The following is a 24,874-nucleotide window of genomic DNA, read 5'->3' on the forward strand; positions in this document are numbered from 1 at the left end:
CGATCGGATCATCATCATTTGGATTTCCTTCCGCTCTGGTGCATTCATTTTGATCCATTCGGACGAGTAAAGCGCATGGGTTAGGCGGGCACTTTTCAGCGTTACCTCGTTCCCAAAGTAGCACGGCATGAATATTTGATTCATCATCAGGATCAAGTAGAGTAGTGAAGTCAGCGCGTTTGGGAAATCTTGGGTGAAGTTTAGCTAAAGCAAATAAAATAAGTTAAATCCTTTCAAGTTTGATTACAAAGGCCACCGAGCAATTCTCTAAGATTTCGGTCATTCGATTTTTTTTGTATTTTATAATCCGGCTGAAACTGTTTTTGGTGCCTACGGTATGCCCAAAGAAGCCATTTTGCATCATTAGTTCGTTCATATAATTTTCCATGCAAATTTGGCAGCTGTCCATACAAAAATTATATGTGAAAATTCAAAAATCTGTATCTTTTGAAGGAATTGTTTGATCGATTTGATGTCTTCGGCAAAGTTGTAGGTATGGATATGGACTACGCTTCAGGGTAAAAAAAAATTTGGTGATTTTTAATTTCACTTTTTGTCACTAAAACTTGATTTGCAAAAAAAACACTATTTTTATTTTTTTTTATTTTTTGATATGTTTTAGAGGACATTAAATGCCAACATTTCAGAAATTTCCAGAATGGGCAAAAAATTATTGACCGAGTTATGATTTTTTGAATCAACACAGATTTTTTTCAAAAAAACGAAATATTGGTCGCAAAAATTTTTCAACTTCAGTTTTCGATGTAAAATCGAATTTGCAATCAAAAAGTACTTTAGTGAATTTTTGATAAAGTGCACCGTTTTCAAGTTATAGCCATTTTTAGGTAACTTTTTTAAAAATAGTCGCAGTTTTTCATTTTTTAAAATTAGTGCCCATGTTTGCCCACCTTTGAAAAAAATATTTTTGAAAAAAAAATTAAAAAAAAAGTTAAAATATGAATCATTTGTGAAATTTTCCGATCCTTTCGAAAAAAATATTTTTAAAAATTTTAAAATCAAGACTAACGTTTCAAAAGGGCGTAATATTGAACGTTTGGACCGTTTGAAATGTTAGTCTTGGGTTTAAATTTTTGAAAATATTTTTTTCGAAAGGATCGGAAAATTTCACAAATGATTCATAATTTAACATTGTAAATCGGACCATTAGTTGCTGAGATATCGACATTAAAAAATGGTGGGCTGTTTGGGTGAGACTTAGAAAACATCAATTTTCCTGTTTTTAAACCTTTGCATTGCAATATCTCAGCAACTAAAGGTCGTATCAACAAAGTCCGAAGAAGCAAAATATAAAGAATTTTCTCAGCTTTTCAAAAATATTTTTTTCAAATGTGGGCAAACATGGGCACTAATTTTAAAAAATGAAAAACTGCGACTATTTTCAAAAAAGTTACCTAAAAATGGCTATAACTTGAAAACGGTGCACTTTATCAAAAATTCACTAAAGTACTTTTTGATTGCAAATTCGATTTTACATCGAAAATTGAAGTTGAAAAAAATTTGCGACCAATATTTCGATTTTGAGCATGAGCATGAGCATGAGCATGGTTGACTGCCAATGAGCTGCTACTCCGTTATTGACGGATCAGCTGAAGTTAAACAATGAATCAAAAAGGATCAGTGGGAGCCAACCATTCGTTCACTGTTTAACATCTGAAGACCCCTACTTTATTAGTCAATACCGGCGCCCTCCCAAGAAGCCTGCAGTTCAACGAAAGGGAGGAATGTTAGTCCGATAGTTAAAGTTGCAGACTCATCAAGCACACAGTTTTTCGCTATATACTTGTTGATACCGCTTGAGACCGTTGAATCCACAGCATCTCCTTCAAGCATCACATGATTATTATTTTTTTTGGGTTAGTAGGATAAGGTATTGGCTTTTCGTTGCCTCCCGAGCTACGGCGCTATGGGGAGGACTTTCATAACAGACCCGTCGGCGAGCCTTCCGAGCAACGATGCTATGGGAAGGTCTTTCTGGTTAACACACAAAATCACTCACACACAGTTATTTCACTCCACTATTAAATAATCCAAAATGTCAGTGCGTCTTTCGATCATTATATAGAAATGGCTTTTTCACCATAAAAAATAAAAACCTTATTCGAAAAAAATATACACAATTTACCCGACGCCGTGCCTTCCGATCAACGATGATATAGGAAGGGCTTTGAAAATCACAAAACAATTAATTAAGATCACAAAAAAAAATCACAAAAAACACCAATTTCTCAACGAAAATTACGCTCAAGACACAAACTATTCAGTAAGTCATGCTATTATTCGATTACCACAATCACTCACACCATACGAATAACGACACAAAAGCACATCAAAAAATTAACCTGAATAATCACGACTTCGCGTCCCCACTTCCAGCGCACCAATGATGCTATTATTCGATTACCACCATCACTCACCCCACACGAATAGCGACACAAAAGCACACCAAAAAATTAACCTGAATAATCACGACTTCGCGTCCCCACTTCCAGCGCACCAATGATGCTATTATTCGATTACCACCATCACTCACCCCACACGAATAGCGACACAAAAGCACACCAAAAAATTAACCTGAATAATCACGACTTCGTGTCCCCACTTCCAGCGCACCAATCTGCGATCAATATTTCGATTTTTTGAAAAAATCTGTATTGATTCAAAAAATCATAACTCAATCAAAGATTTTTTGCCCATTCTGAAAATTTCTAAAAAGTTGGCATTTGATGTCCTCTAAAACATATCAAAAAATAATAAAAATTAAAAATAGTGTTTTTTTTTTGCAAATCAAGTTTTAGTGACAAAAAGTGAAATTAAAAATCACCAAATGTTTTTACCGTGTATCATTTTTTTCAGTGTAGTCCATATCCATACCTACAACTTTGCCGAAGACACCAAATCGATCAAAAAATTCCTTCAAGAGATACAGATTTTTGAATTTTCACATATCATTTTTGTATGGACAGCTGCCAAATTTGTATGGAAAATTATAGGAACGAACTAATGATGCAAAATGGCACCAAAAAAGTTTCAGCCGGATTAAAAAATACAAAAATTAAAATTAAAGAAAAAATACCGATTCCGTAGAGAACTGCTCCACTTTCAATCATACCGACGACAACCGGAAAGAAATCGCACAAATCGTTATTCCGCTTGCACAAAACTGGCTGCAGATCGCCTTGGACCATACACTTTCTACTTGTTTTACAAAGTTGGTAATCTTGACGAAATGTTCCATGTATTTGATGTAAAGTTTTCGATGATTGTGTCGACCAGTTTGTTTGGACTGGGTCGTACTGAACCGTTCTTCGAGTAGCATTAGCTGGATGGATCCTGCTTCCAGTAGGTAACACACTTGAATATCGTGAATAATGTTGATAAACGCGTGGAGGAACATTCCGGTGATTTGGTAGACGGCAAGAAAGTAAAAGTTGTAGGGCAGATGTCGCCCGTAAGGAATTCCCAACATCCACGGAAACATTGGAAGTTTAAACTGTCCGCTGAACAGAGCCAATAGGTTAAACCAAACGGTGCACGTGCTGCACAATAGAAGCCAGAAGTACTTGTTGATTCTGGTGACAGACTTGTCGAAAATCTTTCTTTCTTTGGCATTTAAAGGTTTAAATTCCGTCGAAAGCGATTGCTGATGAAGTCGATGAATGGTGTGGAATTTGAAGAAACCAGTTACGGTTTTAAATGCCAAGACAATTTCCGTCAGCGCAATGTACAATATTTCGGAGAAGAATTCGTCCACAGTACTGACTGTTAGTGCACTGACAAATATTGATCCCAGATAAAACAAGAAAAATACGCAGATGAAAAACATTCGATAAACTTTGTACGAGTAACGTTCGTCGCTGGTGCGCCAAAGTCCGAATATTTTGAGAACTTTGAAACTAAAACTTATCGAAGAAAAGTGGTGTTCCATTGCACTGATTGCTGGACTGCTTCTTTCAACAACTTGTTCTGTTATGTGACTTTCCAAATGTATAAATTTGATCATAAAGAACACCAGTGTTGCCTAATTATTTTGTTCACACCAATCAAGGATTTCGAACCCGTTAATTAACGTGGTCGGCAATTAATAATCTGTCTGTTCAAGATCCTGGAACAGACACATCTTTTCAGCTACCATTAGTACTTCACAACTCGATAAGACCGGATCCGGAATGGAATCTACAAAACCATTCATAACATCCGTGAGGGTAACCTTGTGGATTTACCGCTGCTTTGGTATTTGGCGCGAAAATAATCAATCAGCATGGTACAAAACGTATCGGTGGATCTTCACGGTCCCTTTCTTGCACGTATATCTGCTATCTATGGTTATCGGAGCGTTCCGGAAGAACAGTGAGGAGCTTTGGAAGGATGATCTTTTCATTTTGTTGACAGAGTTTGCAATGCTTGTCAAAACCGTTTCCACCTATCGTAACTTCGAAGAAATCGTCAAGCTACTAAAAATATCAGTTTCAGAACAATTTTTACCGATGTATGAAAGGAAACATCGATCAATTTTGCTAAATTTAAACCAAATTCTGATGTCCTATCTCATCATAAGCATACTAACGGCTTTCACTACATCGATGCACATTTTCCAAGGCAACTACAAACTGCCGACATTCTCCTGGTTCTTCGGAATCCCGTACGGTCCAGATCATCCCCTAAACTATTACCTAATAGCGTACTACCAAGTGTTCGGGATGATCGTCCACTGCATGCTAAACGTTGCTGGAGACATCCAGATTGCTTACATGCTGGCCACGGTTGGAATCCAGCTGGAACAGCTTGAGCGAAGCTTCACCGGCTTGTCCCGGATCGTGTTCCAGGACAATCGTCGTCGCGAGTTTTGTCGCTGCGTAACACACTACCAGCGGGTTCGTCGCTTTGCTAAAGACGTCGAACGCATCTACTCGGCACCGGTTTTTGTGCAATTTTGCGTGAGTGGAATCACGATGTGCGCCACGGCATTCAGGTTGTCAACTGTAGGTTACAACTCGATTTAATATATATTCCGTAGAACTAAACTCCTTTCTCAAAACAGATCAATTTTACTCCTGATAATCAGCCCTTGATCATTGCCACGGTCATGTATCTTTGCTCGATGATGGTGGAAATTTATCTTCCGTGCTATTATGGTAACGAAATTATCCTCAAAGGTCAGCGTTTGACGAATGCACTGTACACTTGTGAGTGGTTCAAACTGGATCGGAACTTTAGACGTTACATTTTGCTTTTGATGACACTAACTAACGGCAAATCGATATCCGTAAGAGCTGGTTGTTTCTTTCGGTGTAACTTACAGCTATTTACTACGGTGAGTTTTTCAAACAATAATTTTATGCTCATATCTAAAATAATAGTGATAATTTTCCATTTTGTAGACGCTGAATTCGGCTTATTCACTGTTTGCTGTACTACAGCGTACGTTAAACTATCAGGATAACGTTTAAATTGATTACAATGTTTGAGAAAAAATTATAACACATTCTTTTGATGACATCCACTGTCACGTACACGAGTAACTAGTTTGCTTTTCTCTTTTAAGCAATTCTCTCAGATTTCGGTCATTCGATTTGGTGCCTTCGGTATGCCCAAAGAAGGCATTTTGCATCATTAGTTTGTCCATATAATTTTTCATACAAACTTGGCAGCTGTCCATTGATCGATTTGGTGTCTTGGGCAAAGATGTAACTATGGATAAGGACTACACTGAAAAAAACAAATTATGTAAATGTTTTTTTTTTGTTGATTTATAATTTAACTTTTTGTCACTAAAACATGATTTGCAAAAAAACACTATTTATTTTTTATTTTTTGATATGTTTTAGGGGACATCAAAAGCTAATTTTCAGAAATTTCCAGGTTGTGTAAAAAATCTTTGACCGAGTTATGAATTTTTTAATCAATACTGATTCAAAAAAAATCGAAATATTGGTCGCAAAAATTTTTCAACTGCATTTTTCGATGTAAAATAAAATTTGCTTTCAAAAAGAACTTCAGTGAAATTTTGATAAAGTGCACCGTTTTCAAGTTATAGCCATTTTTAGGTAACTTTTTTCAAAATAGTCGCAGTTATTCATTTTTTTTAATTAGTGCACATGTTTGCCCACTTTTGAAAAGAATATTTTTTGAAAACCTGAGAAAATTCTCTATATTTTGCTTAAAATTGAACTTTGTTGATACGACCCTTCGTTGCTGAGATATTGCCATGCAAAGGTTTAAAACAGGAAAATTGATGTTTTCTAAGTCTCACCCAAACAACCCACCATTTTCTAACGTCGATATCTCAGCAACTAATGGGCCGATTTACAATGTTAAAATATGAAACATTCGTGAAATTTTCCGATCTTTTCGAAAATAATATTTTAAAAAAAAATAATCAAGACTAACATTTCAAAAGGATGTAATATTGAATGTTTGGCGTTCGTATCAACAAAGTTCAAAAAACCAACATATAGAGAATTTTCCCAGCTTTTCAAAAATAGGGCAAACATTTAAAAAAAATGAAAAACTGCGACTATTTTCAAAAAAGTTAATCAAATTTAATCATCAAAGTTAATCACTTAATCAAAATTTCACTAAAGTACTTTTTGATTGCAAATTTGATTTTTTTATCGAAAAATGATCAGTGAAAAATTTTTGCGACCAATATTTCGATTTTTTGAAAAAAAAAATCAGTAGTGATTAAATAATTCATAACATACTGAAAAGTTGGCACTTGATGTCCATTTGATTTTTTGCAAATCAAGTTTTAGTGACAAAAAGTCAAATTAAAAATCACCATTTTTTTACCGTGTATCATTTTTTTCAGTGTAGTCCTTATCCATACCTACAACTTTGCCCAAGACACCAAATCGATCAAAAAAATCCTTCAAAAGATACAGATTTTTGAATTTTCATGTATCGTTTTTGTATGGACAGCTGCCAAATTTGTATGGAAAATTATATGGACAAACTTATGATGCAAAATGGCTTCTTTGTGCATACCGAAAGCACCTTTAAAGTTTCAGCTGGATTAAAAAATACAAAAATTAAAATTAAAAAAAAATCCGATTTCGTAGAGAATTGTTCTTTTGTTACCAGCGTGCCGCGGTAATGTGTTGGAATTCCAACCAAGACATTGTTGGTTCGATCCTCGCTCTGTAATGTTTTTTAAACGTTTACCAATATATAAAAAAAAAACTAATTAGTATTCAAACCGGCGTCGTAGTGTGCGTGGGAGAAACCGCCGTTATATCTCGGTGCTATTGAGCGTTTTGACAGAAAAACTCTCATAGAGTGTAGCAAAACCTGTACGGCAATTTACGCAGCAATTCTTTCCTTTGGATGTAACATGCCTCTATTTACAAAAAAAAAATGTGAGCACATATCACAATAGAAACAGTTTTTACGCTGAAGCAATGTTTATTTCACATATTTGTCAATTCCGTGAATATATTTTATTTGATTAATGTGTCTACCCTTTTTTACAGTTAGTTTTCATTGATACTTTTTCTCCTCTGCAATACACAAAACAACGAATATGCAGTATTTAATGTCTGAAAATGGAAAAAATGCTAAAACATGAGAATAGCTCTTTCAATCAATTATACTCACCCACGAGAAGGAATGTAAATTGTAGTGGAAAAATCCACCAGCCTTCACCGTAATGGGCCTGATCGAACGTGTCATCATCATGACAACGTTCTTTCTGTCCTTTGGCGCCATCTTGTACCACTCCGAAGAGTACAGGGCATTCGTTAACCGGGAGCTTTTCAGGGTGACCTCATTCCCAAAGTAGCAGTGTAAAAAGATCTGATTCAGCATCGATAACAGGTAGATACCAATCGGTAGCACGGTGGAGAATTCTTTCGCAAAGTTGACCTAAAAAATGTTTGAGACATTATTTAAGAAATCCATTTAAAAATTATTTGAATTTCATACCGAAGATAACCGATAAGCGATGGCACAAATTGTGATTCCGCTGGCACAAAACTGACTAAATACCGACTTCGAATAGACTCGTTCGACATTTTTCACAAAATTGTTCACCACGTTGAAATGTTTGATGTGCTGCTTGTACGTGTTTCGAAACTTTTGCTGACCGATTCTTCCGGCTTGCGTTGTCTCCAGTCTGGCGGCCAGAAAGTCCATCTGAATGCCCGCGACAGCCAACAGATATCCGACCTGGGAGTCCACGATTACGTTGAGAACAGCGTGGATCCAAATCCCGGTGAGTTGATAGAACAACAAAAAGTTGTAGTTATAGGGCAGGTGTTTGCCGTACGGAATTCCGAGCAGCCACGGGAAGAATGGTAGCTTGAACTGGCCGTTGAAAAGAAATGCTATGTTGGTCCAAACTCCGGCAGTGCTCCACAGGAGATAGCCGAAAAAATACAAGTTAATCTTGGTCAGCAAAATTTTTGAGCGTTCATCTTCCTCGGCGTTGGCTGGTTGAAAATCCTGTGAAATTGCTTGCTGGTGAAGTCGATAGATTGTCACGAAATGATAATAACCGTAAACTGTTTTCACCGCCATGGCCATTTCGGTCAGCGCTGCGTACAAAATCTGCGAGAAAAACTCTTCGACGGAACTGGTCAATACTGCACTTATCACAATCGATCCTAAATAGAGTAGGAAGAAAATTACGATAAACACAATTCGATATACTTTGTAGGAACGCGATTCCTTCCCATCGTGCCAAAGACCGAAGATTTTTAAAAACTTGAAATTAAGCTTAATGAAAAATATGTGATTTTTCATCGTCGACTGTCTGTTCGAACTCGTGAACCGATAATGTGACCAAATCCCAACACCTCCCAAAGGAAAGTCACTTATGAATGAGGAAACTACGGGAATCATACTTTTGGTCGGTCCATTTTAAGGGTGTTTCTACAACCGGTAATTAACGTAGGCGTACATTGTACAAATACCTTTAATTAAACAGGAAACGGGTTTCTGGTACCACCTTCTGCATGGGATTCCATCACATGTTGCACCCAAATGTCACTGGTTGAAATTTATTTTAACATACCCATTTGAAAGTGACTTCTCGGAGGTAACAGATTTTGCTACACCCAAACCAAAACTCCGCTGATATGCAGTGATGAACAAGCTACACCGACATCAGTTGGCAGCCCTCCTACCAACCAACGACGAGATCATCTCAAATCAGTTCGCAAAGACATGAACAAGCGCGTTCACCAAATACGGGAACTAGGAAGATATTCGTTCAATTTTAAGGTACGTTTTCATTAAATTCGTAAACGCTTGTTCACATTTTCCCGTGTGTAGTGAATGAGTGTGGCAGAGAAGAGAGAGAGTGAGAAAAGAGAGCGTTCATGTAGCGTAATGAGAGAGCAGGTCAGCCGAGAGAGAAGTTGAGAATGTGTGCGTGAGAAAACGAGAAATAAACTGCCGTTTTACGGCGATATGATGTATACGCCATTTTGGACATTTTCAATTTTATTGTACAGTCTGATAAAGAATCTTAAAAGCTACCTCCTGACGAAAGAATTTTTCAAAAAACTGCTCTGGGCCCATTTTATTAAGCAAACAAACAATGATGTATACGCCAATTTTACTCATCATGATGTATGTATACATTGAGAATTGCTAGAAGTCAAATTCAATTCTGTTTGAATGTTGATTTAAGGTTTTGGGACCAAATCAAGACTTGGCAATATTTTATTACATTATTTCGATTTAATTCTTAGGGGACGTCCAATAGGCGTCATCCATAAAGTACGTCACGTTCTGTGGGAAGAGGGGGATTTTGAGTAAGCGTGACATTGCGTGTTAAAAGCATAGGGAAATCGTGACAAAGGGGGGTGGAGTAAATTTTGGCTGATTTTAATGTGACGTACTTAATGGATGACACCTTATCCACATCCACGTAGATACTTTTTTGAAAATTCTAAACCCACCCACCTCCCTTGTGGACAATTGTTCATGCAAAAAAATGTGTTTATGGAGCGTAGACAATCGCTAAGGGAGCGTTCTTTTATTACGTAACGCAAAAAAACGGATTTTTAGACCCCCTCCCCACTAGTAACAAAATTTCCATACAAATTTTAAAAATTTTGTATGGAGCGTAACACGGCCTCCAACCCCCCCTCCCCACAACTTTGTTACGTAATAAAAGAACGCTCCCTAATACCCTCCCCCCCCTTAAAGTATCCACGTGGACAATGCATTAAGGGATCCGCTCAGCTGTAAAAATAGCTGGCACAAAAATATAGCCAGCCTAGTAGCCAGCTTTGATCAAGCAATGTATACATACATCATTGGGAAGTAAAAGTAGTGATTTTTTATTGCTATTTTTTCGGCCAAATGATGTTTGTGGTTTAAAATCGTAGAGAATAGGAAAAAACAAGAAATTTTGTAGGGGCCACATTTTCATTGTACTTTTTAACAGTTTCTACAGAGCAGACCTTGAATTAGTCATTTTAAATTGAAAAAATGAACAAAAACAGAAAATCGTGTCTACAGCAAAATCACCTCGATGGCGTATACATCATATCGCCGTAAAACGGCAGTAAATCAGTCGTGTGTTTTGCTTGGGCATGAAAAGACGCGTCTTGTTATTTGAATCCGAAATATTGGTAAATCGTGGAATAAATCGGGCGAAAGTCACGACACCGTGTTTTTTTTCTTTTTTTTTGCGAAAAAAAGGAAAGTGATACTAAAAATAAATCAAAATGAATTGCCGTATCCTGTTTTATTTAAAAATTTCAATACATGGTTATATTACAAAGTCCACAAGTTACATTGTTTGTTTTAAAATTTCGCTACCCTCAAAGCTAAACAATATGGTAATAATATTTGGTTTCCGTATTTCGTTTCGAGATCAGATCATTGAAAGCCATGTCAGAATGTTGATTGCGCGAGCGAATTAACTAGTCACTTTTGATGCTGTCTGCCGGAAAGTGGGGTCCCTGGTCGCTCATCTGCTTGACCTCGAGGGCATTGATCATAATGTTGATCACCACCGTGGACATATTGAAGCCAAGCGAAATGTTCTGGACCATGTTGGCGACCTTGTGGTTGGTCTCCTTGTTGATGTCGAAGTTGGCCAACACGATACAGGCGACGCCTTGGGCAATCTGGACATTTTGCAAAGCAGAACAAAAACTTAGTAACGGTTCTAACTGTGAATGTAAGGAACTGCCGGATCCAGGCCAAAATTCATCTTGATTATATCGCAGAACAGTGCCATCACCACGAAGCCAAGCGAGAAATGATTGAGAAGGTTCGCGACCTGCTGCTGAAGTTTTCCCTTGTGAAAGTTAACCAGCGATAGGATAACCGCCAGCATGGCGGCTGTGACCTGCAAAATGAAGGTCCGGTTAGGAGGGATAGGGGATATTAGTGTGGAGTGTTAGTCGGGGATCAGTCTACACTTCATTTCTAGTGCTGGTCGATGGTCGGGAATCGACCGTTTCGCGATCCAACAACCGTAAGGGCTGGGACGAATGCTCGATACCGAAACCAGATATTATTACGTTGATTAGTGAGAGTAGGAAAATTAGTACGAGTATGACATCGTTTAGTATGACGGCGGCCGTTTGGTCAGTTTTTCGATTGATGTTCAAACTACCGATTATTACAAAGAGGATTCCCACAATGAGCTGTAACGAGAGGCAGACGTAGTCTGTGAGTTGTTACAAAATAACTACAAACAAACATCTGACATGGATTTCGAATGATTCAGACCGTGAATAATCATCCTTTAATCGAGCACATATCTCAAAACCTTCGGATCAAAAGCCGAAATTAGCAGATTTATCATGGCAACCAGAAAGGCACCCCCCGTTACAATGTAATTGATGATATTAGCCGATCGGTGATACTCTTCGATATGAAGCCGACAATCTCGAAGCAAGCTCAGGGACAGATTTAGTGCTCCCATCGTTACCTTCACGGTGTGGGTTAATTGCGGGGATTAAGATTACAGTTAGTGGAAGCCAAGATAAATAAGTTACTCACCTGCAGTATGATTGAGATACTAATCAGAGTCAGCATCAGGGTGTAGAACTCGTGCTTTTCTCCGACCTGCAGGATGTACTTGAGCTGGGACGCGTTGGCCGTCAACAGGGCAATGTCCAGCATACCCTGGGCGATCGTCTTCTTGGTGGCATACCGGTTCGCGTCCATCGATTTCAGCTGAAAACGAGATTCAAGTTTGAAATTGCACAATTCTCATGATTTTTAACGAAATCTTTAATCCTTTATTTGTGCATCACACATTTCGCGACTTCCTAAGCCGCTTAGAACCCCTTCCAAATTTTTCACAACTCTAGCGAAACGCAGATTTAATGCTAATTTCATTAAGAAATCGTGCATAACTTATGCGGCAGCCAATTAAAATTGTAACTGCCTGCTGCTGCTACACGCAGGGGCACCCTCGCTCAAAAAAGCACACAGTTGACACGTTGATCGGGGACGGAAATTTGATGTGACAATAATAGCGGGATTATATGCAAGAGCGGCCGACTTGCAAACGCAAAATTGCACGGCCAACGACTTTGAGCAGTGGTGGCACCCCTATTTTTCGATCGCTGGCACTCTTAAGCGTCCGTGGATTATTTTTTTTTAATTGAAAACAGTTTCACAAAAATTAAAAAATTGAGCTTGTTTTCTTGGAATTTTGTTTTTTTCTACATTTTTAATGATAATTTGATCGATGATAGAATAAAGTTTGTCATTTTTGAATTGTTAAGACCAAATTAACCTTTTTATTTTATTGTCTCGTAAAAAGAAGAAATAAATAGTTCTTTATTCTTCATATTTCAATACCAAAAATTTAGGTAATTAAGCTAAATTGCTAAATTAAGGCAAAAACAACTATTTATCCATTTTTTTAAGTTAAGTTTGATTTTTATATTTTAATAATTTTTGTAAATATAACTTGATACATTTTATCATAAAATGGCAAAGTCATTTTTTCGATCGCAAATTAAATTTAGCTTCAATAATGATTTTTAATTGTTTTTTTTTTTTTGTCCAGGATTTTGATATTCCCAAAAACCTTCTTTTTTTTTCAAAAATACATATCTCTTGAATCAGATTTTTTTTTCAGATCAGACAGATTGGTGTCTCAAATTCTGCTGCGGTTGCAATTTTATTGACAAATTTGTGGAGATAAAGCCAATAAAATCAACACGCTTCATCAAAAAAAAATTTTTTTTTTGTTTTCATGGTAATAATTTTTTTCAATTCTATATTTATTTTTTAAATTATACATATGTTAATTATATCAGATATTCAACATAAATATGTGTTTTTATCAAATTTATCACTTTTCTATTTACTCAACCAAGATGGCGGTCAATCACATTCAATCAGAACACGTGTTAAGCGCCAAATTTATGCTTTGCTAATTTGGCAAAGCAATAATTTGGCGATTGTCCACGCTCCATACAAAAAAGATTTTATTTGTATGGAAATTGTCCATTGAGCAGACCCACAAAATTGTATGGAGACTTTGCAAATAAAAAGTTATTTTAAACATTACGATTTGCAATAATAAAAAGCTTGTAAGATAAATTGTAGACTTTTATAATATTTCTATGTACTTATAACGTTCATAAAAGCAATATTTTACAAATTTTGAATTTCGGGATCTTAGATAAGAAAAGATTTAAAACCTAATTTTTTATTGTCGAGCTTAAGTATGACCCCTAAACTACGTTAAAGTGAAATCCAAGATGGCGGCCAATATGGCGGTGCTGAAATATTGAAAAAAATGCATTTTATTATTTACTAGGCAAAATCAACTATTCAAATTTGACAAAAATAGGGTTGCAGAACTCGAATTTGATGTTTAAAACAAGAAAAAGAAAAAAAAACGAAGAAAAAAGGTTTTTGTTCGTGATTCGATTATCCGAAGTCCCATACAAACCTTCGGATAATCAAACTTCGGATAATCGAAACTCCGGATAATCGTGGCTTCGGATAATCGAGTCTGGACGGTAATGCATTTTGTGATACTTTTTGCCTATTTTTTTTTTAAATTAAGCTTGAAACATGACCACGCTTAGGGACAAAACTCTAAATTAAATTTGTACCAGCCTGAACACGTGTTTTACTAAAGATAAATTCAGGACAATTTGTTTTTCATTTTTTTTTTTCATTATACCAGTTTTTTGATTGCTCAAATTTTACAGGTTTGAGTTGGGTTTCAAATTTGATACAGTAGTTGTTCGGTAACTGGGCGTTGTTTAACTGGGCTGCTTTTTAACTGGGCGCTCGATAACTGGGCCGTAGCCCAGTTAAAAAGCAGACAAACGTCAAAAAACCAAAACAAACCAAAATGACAGAGGGGTTAATGGATGCAAAAATCATATTCAATAAATAAAAAAAACTTTTTTCAAACTTTTGTTTAATTTCAAGAATTAATTAAAGAAATATGAAAAGTAAGCATTGTAAATAGATTTGAGTAACTTTTATTTTTATATTTCATCTGGAAAATATTATGCATCGGTGGTCCCCTCGTTATTTTTTGTTCAGCCCAGTTAACGAGCAACATTCGGTGACTGGGCTACGTTCTCAGCCCAGTTACCGAACAACTACTGTATTACAATATTAAATCTACCACGCAAATTTTGGTTTCTTTGGACAGCTAAGTGAAATAGTTTTTCCACCGACCGAAGCAACAGTGCTACAATCGGTCCGTTTGATGTCCTTGCGCGTCGAGGAAATAGGGATTGAAACTGTTCCTTCCGAGTGTGGTGTTAACAAGGATTTTTTTCTTTGTCACCATCATGATCCTGAGGTACAGTCAGTTGCACACTTAATGTCATTAATTTTTGCTCTATTAATGATATTTTTATACTTTTAACAACCTTTTTGTATGAAACAAATCTTACAATTTCTTGTTTTAGACAGAAACATATTTTGAGTAATTTTATGCTACTGAGTGTGCCCAACTGTACTAGTAATAACTGTTTCTGTCTGCACGACACTCTCGTAATACAATTACAAAAGTGATTATAGATTCCCCCTCGATTTTTTCTCCCTCCTCGTTTTGTGTACACACACAACTGTTAGTTGGGAGTTTTTGTCACTTGGGCGGTCAGATTCGCCGGGATCGGGAAGAGGTTTCTGTTTCCCTCCGGCTGATACCGAGATAAGAAACAGTGAAGGCTTTATAATTTGGGGGAAATTATTTTGTTAATTTTTTATAGGGTTTTAATTTTTGTTTCGATTAAGTTTTTCAATTTATTTTACTCAACAGTATCATATTCATGATTGAACAAAAATGATTTTTTTGCCCTTCAAATCTCCGCCATATAACGATTTCACTGTTCACGCGGGAACCCCTTCCAAAATGCATAAAACCTTGAGCACAATTTCATTATAGCATGTGACAAAAATCAAGCTAAACATGATCAAAACATCACATTCAGCTTCCGCCAGGACGAAATTTCCCTCCAGGGCCTAGCTTTCAATTTGCGTGCGCGCCCTGAGGCAAAACTTATTTATTCTAGGTGTAACTTGAAACCTAGAGTCGCGTGAGCCCATCATAAGGGTGGATTTAGGACAGAATCATCATCCACGCTTCGGTTGAAGCCAACTAGATCCAAGGACACTGAATGGAGACGAACGGTCTCACGCTGTGACGACGAGTGTGAGATTGGTAGCACGTGGTGATTCACGTTTCGAACAGTATTCTCCACGCGGAAGGTATTACAGTGAGTTCCCAACATGAAAGAGGGATTCGCAGTCGACGCGGTCGTTCCACTGTGTGGTAACTATCCGGTTACAGATTGGGAGCCGGGAAAACGGTCCACGCACGAGGCCTTTAAAAAGGACACTCTAGTCGTCGACGATAGTCCTGCCAGAGCTGTCGCGTTGCTGTGAGGGTCAAGCGTGTTGGATTAGGAAAGTGCAGAGGAAATTTGGCATTCAAGTCACGCGTGAAGCGAACCTAATTCGACCAAAGATTAGCACGAGACGAGCAGGGAATTTCTATTGTTAACGGACGGTAATTATCGGTGGTTCGATTAAATCGATATGTGTAAGCTTGAAACGTATCGATGAAAGAAAGAATCAAAAGTGCAATTTTTTGCCTCGTTTTAATAAAAATTATGTTTATTAATTTTGAATATTTAACCCTTATGAGTGTTTTGAAATAATCAAGTAAATTATTGTAATTTTCTTCTTCAAATTTGATTGAAAATAAAATTAACCATGTCTTAACTGTTTAAATGGAGTTAACTGTTTTTTGCTTTTTTTTTTTGTTATTGTCGGGCATCTTTATCAAACGATTTTGACTTTTGCTTAAATTTTACATTTTGAGCATAGCTACAAAAATATAAAAAAATGTAAAAAAAGTGAAGATTGAATAACAGATGTTTCTCATTCGGTTTTATTTTCATAATGATAAATATATTTTTTGCTTAATTTGTGTGTTCTGTTCCAAACTGCTGCTCAAAAATTCTCAATTAGTATGAATTTGATACAAAACATGAAATATTAACTTTGTTGCCACGTGGATTTTTTTTTTAAATTTCAGACCTTTCTTTGTGAAAAATAGAACAAACAAATTCATAACCAAAATTAAAAAAAAGATAAACTTCAGATTTAACGCAGTTTGACAAAAAACCAAAATATTTGGCATTTGTGGAATTTGGCCTGCTGAATCAATTTCCAAATTTGGTTCACAATTTTGAGCTATTCTATTTTTAAATTTCCAATATCTACGTTATTGAAAAATATGTGTGAGCCTTTTCCAATAAATCCAAAATGTAATGAACTAACATTATTCAAAAAAAAAAATCGTGATTCAAAATTGTGACCATTTGTTATGATTCGGCCCTTGAAGCCATTTCATCCGGCCCGCAGCGGCTTTTCAAAATAGTTCTATGACTGTCCATGAAATATTGAATAAATAAATTCAGTATCCAAATTTTAAAAAAGGCTAGAGATCAAATTAAGAAGAGAACATTAAGTTTTTTTTGCTTTGGTAATAAAATGTTGCTAATTTAACGTATTATTTGAATTTTGCTTTTGTATTTTTATACATATTTTTGTTTCAAATGCAATCATTGTTTTTGCTTGAATTTAATTCCTATTATTTCGATTTTGATATTGATTCTGTTAGTAAACTGAAAAATGGTGCAAGAAAACAAATGTAAAAATTTAAAATATATGTGAAAACTTGGATCGTTGTCTCAAAATGTACAGAAAGACACTTAGTTTAAATTTCAATCAGTTTTTACAATATTTACTTCAAATTGAAGTTTTTCTTTTTTGAGGAACTTGATTGAAATTGATTTTTGAAATAAATGAGTGAGTAAGCAAAACATTATGTTTTTTTAGAACAAGTTTTCAGTAATTAAATTTTGTTTGTAAAGAAGGTTCAAAAAGCAAACTAATCATACTTGAAATAAAGATTGCTGCGAATATTTTTAAAACCCAAAATCCCAAAATGAGTCAAGAAATTGATAAGCAACAATTTATTTTCGTAGACTTCGAAATTCGATGAATTACGAATTAAAATTGACAACTATTCAATATATATTCTTCATTTTTTGTTTTCAATAAAATATTTTAAAATATTTTGTAAATTTTTTGAGTAAAGGTGCACAACAACGCAAATAGTGTTTTTTGTAAAGAAGTTTTGAATCCAAATTTCGCTTCAATTATTTTTAATATACCTCATTGATTTTTTTTGCATTGAGAAAATTACATTTTGAGAAACTTGCAACGACCAATTAAATTTGAATGGGTTTGAAAAGTTAATTATATCAGGGTATTTAATTGCAATCGACAAACACAATTACAATAAAATTGAAAACAATTCAAAAACATAAAGAAAAACATTTTTGAAAGTTATACTTGTATTTCTTTCTTAAAATCAAAATATATGAATCATATTTAAAACACTACACAGAAAGAAATCCTGTAAGTAAATCTGTTAACTACTAATCAACCATTCAAATTTGACTAAAATGTCATCGCAGAACTCTATTTTAATGTTAAAGTATTAAGAAAATAAAAAAATCACGAAATCTTTTTTTTGTTCGTGATTTGATTATCCGAAGTCCCATACAAACCTTCGGATAATCGAACTTCGGATAATCGAAACTTCGGATAATCGAGGCTGGGGATAACTGTAGTAAGCAGAAAACCATAAAAAATGTCAAAATAAAAAAATATATATTTTTAATATAAACAAAACGATATCGTAAGTTTAAAAATAAGGTGCATAAAATATTCAGACATTTAAAGAAAAAACACTTCTGGGTTTAATTTCATTCATTTTTTTGAGGAAAAAAAATACCAAGAGTTGGATTTTAAGGTAAATCAAAATAATTTAAATTCTGTTCTTAGCTGAAAGTGGTAAGGTTTGCTCTTGAAAAATTATTAGTTATGCAATACGACATTTTTTCATGTTTTTTTTTTGAATATTCAGTGTGAGATTGTAATAGCTCGTAATATATTTTAAATTTTGTAAACTGATTAGTTTTTTAGGTCATCAAAAGTTAATTTGAATGTAAATTTGCTAAAAAGATGGATGAGAAATCTTGATTTTAATTATCTGAGAATTTGCCTTTACAATTTTTAATTAATGTAATTAATTGTTTGCGAATACTAGAAATATCGATTAACTGGTTAGTGGAGAACATAACACATTCAACTTAACCATTTGTGACATCAAAGTATAAATCCCATTCTTGTGAGATACGGCAATCACTGCAAATGACTTCAAAACTGTCCTCTGTTGTTTTCTTCATTGATAAGTGCACAACACGATTATCATCACCTACACTGAATTTCAGAGTGTATCGAAAGTTACCTCCTTATACATGATTAATGCTCTGTACCGAACAACCAGACAGCCCTTGTAACAGATATTATTGAATGTCCTTTCACCGTCCAAATATCATCGACTATGCACTCTCAGCCTAGCACAACAACTATTCTAACCGTTGTTTATCTGATATTGATTTTTCACCCCCAAACGATGACACCACACTAAAGGCGGGCACTTATTCAGACAAAACGTTCTTTTTTCTAGATCCACACTTATTATTCAATTTCATAATTTATGCTACACGTATGTGCGATACATCCCGACCACGTATTCCCCGCGATAGCTATAATCAAACTTACGACTCTGTCACTATCGCCACCTCCCAGCGCTGCAGGCAGAATCGAAGCCATCTCGAGCAGTGGTATCCAAATGTTGGTCAGGAATGAAGCAATTTTCACACGGCAGAACTTCTTTCACGAGCTTTCACGAACTTTCCGAAGTATACCTCTTCTCACTAGGAAAGCAGGAGACAAGTACACGTCGTTGGATGTGGCCACAGGTTGAAGCTGATCGGCGTAATGTGGGGGCCTTTTTATACTGCAGGAACTTGCTTTGTTCCCACGTGGAATGTCCTGGCCGTAATTCCGCCAGGTGTAGCTCGAGCCTTTGCCATTTAGCGAATGATTCAGTTCACTGGAAATCGATACCTTCTGAGGCGAAACCTCCAAGTTTGTTCACATGTGTAGGTAATGTGCTCATGCATCAAGCATAAAAGGATATTCTGTCTATAGTAAGACTCAATACAGACTACTTGTTCAACTACGGAATGCATGAACACTAAATGGGACTCGCCGTTGACTAGCAACCAACGGTCGTAAAACAATGAGAAAGTACGAGCACAGCTTTGCTTTTAGTCAGAGACGTGGAACGCAGCACCTGATGATGATGCCCTTTTACGAGCTTTCATTCATAACTTGCTATAAGAGAGTTGTACAGGTGCAATCAAGGTGAGCAATGTAGGACACGCAAGTCTAGGAGACCATGCTATTATGCTAATGTTATTAACTTATATGGTCAAATGTCTCGAGTCAACGTCTAGGATTGCGTGGAATTTAAAATAGGTCCATTGAACTTTGTCCGTCGAGCAGCAAGGGGGGAGTTTTTCCGGGACATTTTTTTCCTACCAACTTAACTGTTCAATGATCCAAAAGTGTTTTTTTATATTTCTTTGCTGCAAAAACTTCGGTTTTGCGACAAAAGAAAAATAATTAACAATGACATTTATTTGCTATCAAATTCTTGCGATTTATTTTAGTTAGCCAAACAATTGCAATTTTTTTTTAATTTGCCATTTTTACTCCAGATCGTAGATGATGTTCCAATGCATATTCTGAATCTTGAATTCCACTAACAAAGTGTTTAGTTTTGGCTGCAGATGCGAAAAACCAAACGGCTAATATTCTTTTCTAATGGGGAAATTGATCTAGCGAAGTTTTGTCGACGTACAATACAATCCGTTTTTCTCAAAATATTGTGAATTTAGCTCATAGCTGGATTTTCTGGCATCTTCTCACGGTCATTGGAAACGGTCGTGGATAGACCTAGGGGTTCCCAGTTGGAGTGAAAAAATTCAATTTATAGAAAAATTATGGATTAAAATTTTGCTTTTTTATCACTTCTCCGACATCAGGAATAATTGTTTGAACATGCTCGCAATTTTTTTATTCGGTCGGAAAAATATTATTTTTCTTGAAAAAACTTTCATTTTTAATCACATGATCACCCCTAATTCTGGCTCGATGCCGCCATCATGCGACCGCGTGCTCCGTTTGTTTGTCAACAAAGCTGCAGCTGGAGGGTGAGACGAAGTGAGGGGGGAAGAGATTTTGACATTTTTATGCCCGCATCTGGCCCGCCGCCTATTTCGTCGGTCACTGAGCCGCCGGTCGTTTCCAGTGACCGAGTCCAGCTAGGTACTGATCGTACAATACTTGATTTTGCTCAACAACCGAATTTTCAATTGGGTCCTAAAATGAAGCTTAGATTGCTGATATTATTGTTTACAGCGATAAAGCTTTTTTTCTGAGTACAATGACCCTTTGTACGACCACAAAGAGTTTAAAATGGATTTTTAAATCAATTTTGAAAAATTAACCTCGCGGTCCTTCTTGACAGAAAAGCTCCTACTTGACAGCTCGTTCCAAGGGGACCATAGTTAATCTATCGGAAAAATGTTGTCCAGTCAAAAAAAATTTTGCACTAAAATGAAAAAAAAGTGATCAGAAATGGTTTTTAATCGTGTTTTTTACCGTTGTACATAAAAATTGACATAGGGTTTTAGTACCCAATTACCCAGTCACGGCGTTCTAGTAGGATTCTAGCAGAGTTCTTACAGAGCTGGATATTCTTACAGCAATCTAGCAGAACTGTTCAACCGTTCTAGCAGGATTCTGACATAACAAGCTCTGCTAGAATATTTCGTTACTGGGTAATAACAATTTACATCATGCAATCTTACGCAGAATTGTTTTTTTTGTGGGTAAAAAACATTGTTTATCCTATATTTAAATACGAAATGACCAACATCTCATCACAGTGTATATCAAAATGACATTTACTAAACGAAATTCTGAGTGCAAGTGACTTTAGCTTAGAAATAGCTAACGGAGATGGCCATGGAGAATTCAGAAAGGAACAAGCTGTACTGTCAACCAAAACGTAAACAAAACCACTCGTAAGAAGACTAACCAAAAACTTGACCCTAAAAACAAAGATGTAAACCATTGAAGGAAGCTGCGAAGTAACAATCAACTCAACGACATCACAGTGAATTATTCTCCCAAGGGGCAAACAACAGTCAACTTGAACACCAAAATACCGTCATGTTGGCATCAAGAATCGCACAGTACGCAGCCGCCACGATGACAGCCACCAAGTTTGACAACCCGAGCGCGCTCCCGTCTCTACTGTCAAAGGAATACCGTCGCACACACAGGCAGTAGTACCCTATGCGGACACAGAAGAAGAACAACACAGGACAGAACTGCCACCAGGCCAGGCAGTACCAGTGCAAAGAGATTCCAGTTTTCTTCTTTTTCGACCGAGACACCGAGTCCACTCTGAGTTTGGGGTCTTTTTTTCGGGCACGACGAGTCTGTACATACGCGAGGTCAGCATCAAGTTCTGGTGGAATAGTGCGCGACATCATAGAAAACGCCGAGATTTGTATTTTTTTTTCCTATCGCGGTCTATGGGCAAAGTTGAAAAATTATGGCGTTTCGTGTCCACGGCTGTCAGTCATCGTCGTCGCCGCCGTCTTTGCCTTCGCGGAATGTCTAGTGTGCGCGTGAACCTCGTCCGTCGTCTGTCCAAGCAGGCCGATTTCTAATGGCAGCATAATAATAATAATAGTTCTGAAGGCTGTGCTGTGCCTACCTTGCTGCAGTTTGTGTTTATGACAAGTCTGGATCGTAGCTGAAGAACCGAACAGAAATTCAACTTGGTTCTGTGGAATGAAAATGGTTTCAACGTTGATCGCTGCTCCATTTGCAAGGTAATCTCTTTGCAATGTTATGGAATTTGCAATATTTGCAGAGGTATTCGTGGTCAGGAGATTTATCTGTTTGGCAAAACCAATGAGAAAAGTAATAGTGAAGGAAAAATAGAGCAATAGAAATTCCAACATGCATATGTATTCATGAATCGCTGCCGCCGCCACCGTCGTCGTCATTGAGTTGAGCTTCAAAAACATCACTGTATTTGTTATTTCTTTCCGAATCTCTGCGGCTGCGGAGGTGTCTTAAGGGAACACGCACAGCCAAAAAAAAAAGAGGCAGAAAAGAAGAAAAACGGGCAGGGTTGCTAGATCGTTTGAATTGGTTTTGGTTATTATAAGATTTAAAATTTAGACTTATTTGGAGAATTGACTTAAAGTGATATTTACTGAAAGTGACCTTAGCTTAGACATCGCTAACGGAGAAGGCCCTGGAGAATTTAGTAAGGAGAACAATGCAGCCAAAACTACTCGTGAAAAAACTAACCAAAAACTTGACCCCTGAAACAAAGATGTAAACCATTTAAGGAAGCTGTATCAGCTGTTATGTACGATTCTGGCGAGAACCGAGAACTGGCATCCCGGAGAACGCCAGCGCCGACAACGTAAAAACTTAAAGCGTACCGAATGCGGCTGTTGTTTGTGTGTGTATGTGTGCGGTGAGAAACGCACCGAACAGAAAACGAAGCAGGCAAAATGAATTAAAGTGTTAATACTTTTACGTTTTTCGTTGCCCACTATTTTGAATCTTCATTTTTACTGTTTTTTTCTCTCTCCACATCCAGTGTGGAACGTACCAGAACGCCCGATAATTGTTTATGTTACAACTAAAAATATACCGATTTTTGTTTTTGCTCTATGAGATTTTCATGTCGTTAGTCGTCGCATTGACTGTTGATGCCAATGGCACGAGGCTCATGATCATGGTACATGCGTTTAGTTGTTTCGATGTCATACACCAAACTATTTCAACCAACATCGCAATGCTCATGTTCTATTGTTTATCTGTTTCAATTTCAGTGATCACAGGACAAAACTCGGCTGGATTGTTTCTTCATGACACCTGAACTAAGGCCATGATCCCGGACCCGGTCATCCGTGACCGTTACTGTCCCGAGACCACACGAGAACCCTGAAGTAAAAAAACTGTTTAACCATCAAAGAGAGATCATCATCTTATCGCCCGAAAGAAGAGTGTCTGCTGGCCGCGAGATCAAATCGATATCCATAAGAAGTGACCGCGGCTTCGACGGCGCGGAACCGTCCACGGCGACGACAGAGTACAGTGGCGGCAGTCATCCACACAAACACACACACGTCAAGCGAAACAGAGCAGTGAGGAAGAAGCTGAAGGAAAAAGAAAAAACAACACCAACCAAGAAGAAGAAGAAGTAGGAGAATAAACAGGTTTTAATCGAGAGTGCTGCAAAGACGGCCACTACTACGAAAACGAGAGAGAGAAAAATAAGTAGATGGCAGAAGAAGAGGCCACCGAAGAATAAGCCAAGTTTTACACATTAAAAGTGCCGACAAGTCCGCCGTCCGCCGCATGAGAGACGAAGGCGACGCGACGGATAGATAGCTTAGCGCGAGAGTGGCTATTTTTTTTCTTATTAGTAATTTTTTGTCTGTGTTTCTATACTTCCCGATCTGCACACCGATCGGGGCAGTGTGCTTCCCTGCCAGGAGAAGAGAAGTGAGTGAGAGTTGTTGGAGGTGTCGACAAAAAAAAGTGGAAAATTCGAGCGCTGTTTATTGTGTTATGGGCTGACGAGATGTGTTATTGTTAAATTAGTAAGGTGTTTGGGTGTGAAATCAGTTCGGGAATGGGTGCAAAGCAAAGGTGCTCCAATTAAGTGATAATCAAACGGAAGCGAAGATGTATCGATAGTGTCACCATGATGGATATCATAATGCTGTATTTATTGAGTTTTGGATTATAATATACAAAGACTGAGGTAAGTGAGCTTTTGCGTTTATGTTATTGTAATCACTCATGTTGAGCAATCGAATCGACAACTGGCTAAGATATCATCGAATACCGTCAGTATAGTGGGGTCCTAAAACGAAACTCCTCTCGTAAATTCTAAAAAATAAAAACTTTTTTTATAATATCGTTGACCAACATTTTCCCAAAATTTTACGAAGTATGAAAATCCCTGGCTTAAATGTCCACCGTTTGAAAATTGTCACCTTGCGGGGGTTACATTGGATCAAATAAAACTAAAATGATGCTCAAATACAAAGAATGGTCAAAACAAGTCATCCACTTGTGCAACTTGTTCGAGTGAATCGTATTGATATGCTACAATTTTGAAAGTGACGTTTTTCAAACATTTAAGGGGTTACATACATGTAGAAAATCACAAAATTTCATGTTACAGAAAATGTATTGAATCCACTAAAAAGATGATTTTCAATCACTCCTGAAAGTTTCATGAAGATATTACATGATTAAACTGAGTAAGAGACGATTTAAGATCAAAATTTTGCCATGCGCAAAGCGGACTGTCAAACTTTGTGAGCGTTTTTCTCTAAACACCGAGTTGATTTACGGGTGC

The 24,874-nt window shown here is 36.8% G+C and overlaps 5 protein-coding genes across 10 annotated transcripts in view; 2 read left to right on the forward strand and 3 right to left on the reverse strand.

The window, feature by feature from the left end:
* The window catches only part of LOC120432338 (histone-lysine N-methyltransferase ash1), a 348,037-nt gene that overhangs the window by 27,118 nt on the left and 296,045 nt on the right, over nt 1-24,874 (reverse strand). The window lies entirely within an intron of this gene.
* The window catches only part of LOC120432394 (axin), a 68,616-nt gene that overhangs the window by 10,457 nt on the left and 33,285 nt on the right, over nt 1-24,874 (forward strand). The window contains exons 1-2 of one of the 3 annotated variants that reach the window (XM_039597591.2): nt 21,766-22,313; nt 23,334-24,271. The gene's annotated coding sequence lies outside the window, so the exon portion shown is untranslated. Of the gene's footprint in view, nt 1-21,765; nt 22,314-23,333; nt 24,272-24,874 lie in introns of those variants that run through there. The other 2 variants (XM_039597589.2, XM_039597590.2) reach the window with 2 other exon arrangements.
* On the reverse strand, nt 3,045-4,021 carry LOC120432398 (uncharacterized). The gene has a single exon (XM_039597594.2). The coding sequence runs from the start codon at nt 4,019-4,021 to the stop codon at nt 3,125-3,127; it is 897 nt and encodes a 298-aa protein (XP_039453528.1). The 3' UTR covers nt 3,045-3,124.
* LOC120432399 (uncharacterized) lies at nt 4,171-5,138 on the forward strand. Its single transcript, XM_039597595.2, has one exon. The coding sequence runs from the start codon at nt 4,188-4,190 to the stop codon at nt 5,019-5,021; it is 834 nt and encodes a 277-aa protein (XP_039453529.1). The 5' UTR covers nt 4,171-4,187; the 3' UTR covers nt 5,022-5,138.
* On the reverse strand, nt 10,703-19,555 carry LOC120432400 (ninjurin-2). 4 transcript variants are annotated; one of them, XM_039597598.2, is made up of 3 exons: nt 19,120-19,496; nt 11,986-12,162; nt 10,703-11,102 (listed from the first exon to the last, which is right to left on the reverse strand). In XM_039597598.2, exons 1-3 carry the CDS (start codon nt 19,168-19,170, stop codon nt 10,896-10,898), a joined length of 435 nt encoding a protein of 144 aa, XP_039453532.1. In that variant the 5' UTR covers nt 19,171-19,496; the 3' UTR covers nt 10,703-10,895. The 4 variants fall into 4 exon arrangements, with proteins under 4 accessions (XP_039453532.1, XP_039453534.1, XP_039453530.1 ...); XM_039597600.2 differs by having other exon boundaries at nt 10,960-11,326; nt 19,120-19,550; XM_039597596.2 differs by lacking the exon at nt 10,703-11,102 and adding an exon at nt 11,348-11,627 and having other exon boundaries at nt 19,120-19,554.

The sequence above is a fragment of the Culex pipiens genome, chromosome 3 (assembly GCF_016801865.2).
Source record: "Culex pipiens pallens isolate TS chromosome 3, TS_CPP_V2, whole genome shotgun sequence".
NCBI lineage: Eukaryota > Metazoa > Arthropoda > Insecta > Diptera > Culicidae > Culex > Culex pipiens.

Bases quoted from the DNA above. Each gene is read 5' to 3' on its own strand.
- LOC120432398 (XM_039597594.2), bottom strand. From the start codon at position 4,021: ATGATCAAATTTATACATTTGGAAAGTCACATAACAGAACAAGTTGTT.
- LOC120432399 (XM_039597595.2), top strand. From the start codon at position 4,188: ATGGAATCTACAAAACCATTCATAACATCCGTGAGGGTAACCTTGTGG.
- LOC120432400 (XM_039597596.2), bottom strand. From the start codon at position 19,170: ATGGCTTCGATTCTGCCTGCAGCGCTGGGAGGTGGCGATAGTGACAGA. The intron at 12,163-19,119 runs GTAAGTTTGATT...TCTCGTTTTCAG, and splicing joins GTGGCGATAGTGACAGAGTC to CTGAAATCGATGGACGCGAA. The intron at 11,628-11,985 runs GTGAGTAACTTA...CTCTCGTTACAG, and splicing joins GTATCTCAATCATACTGCAG to CTCATTGTGGGAATCCTCTT.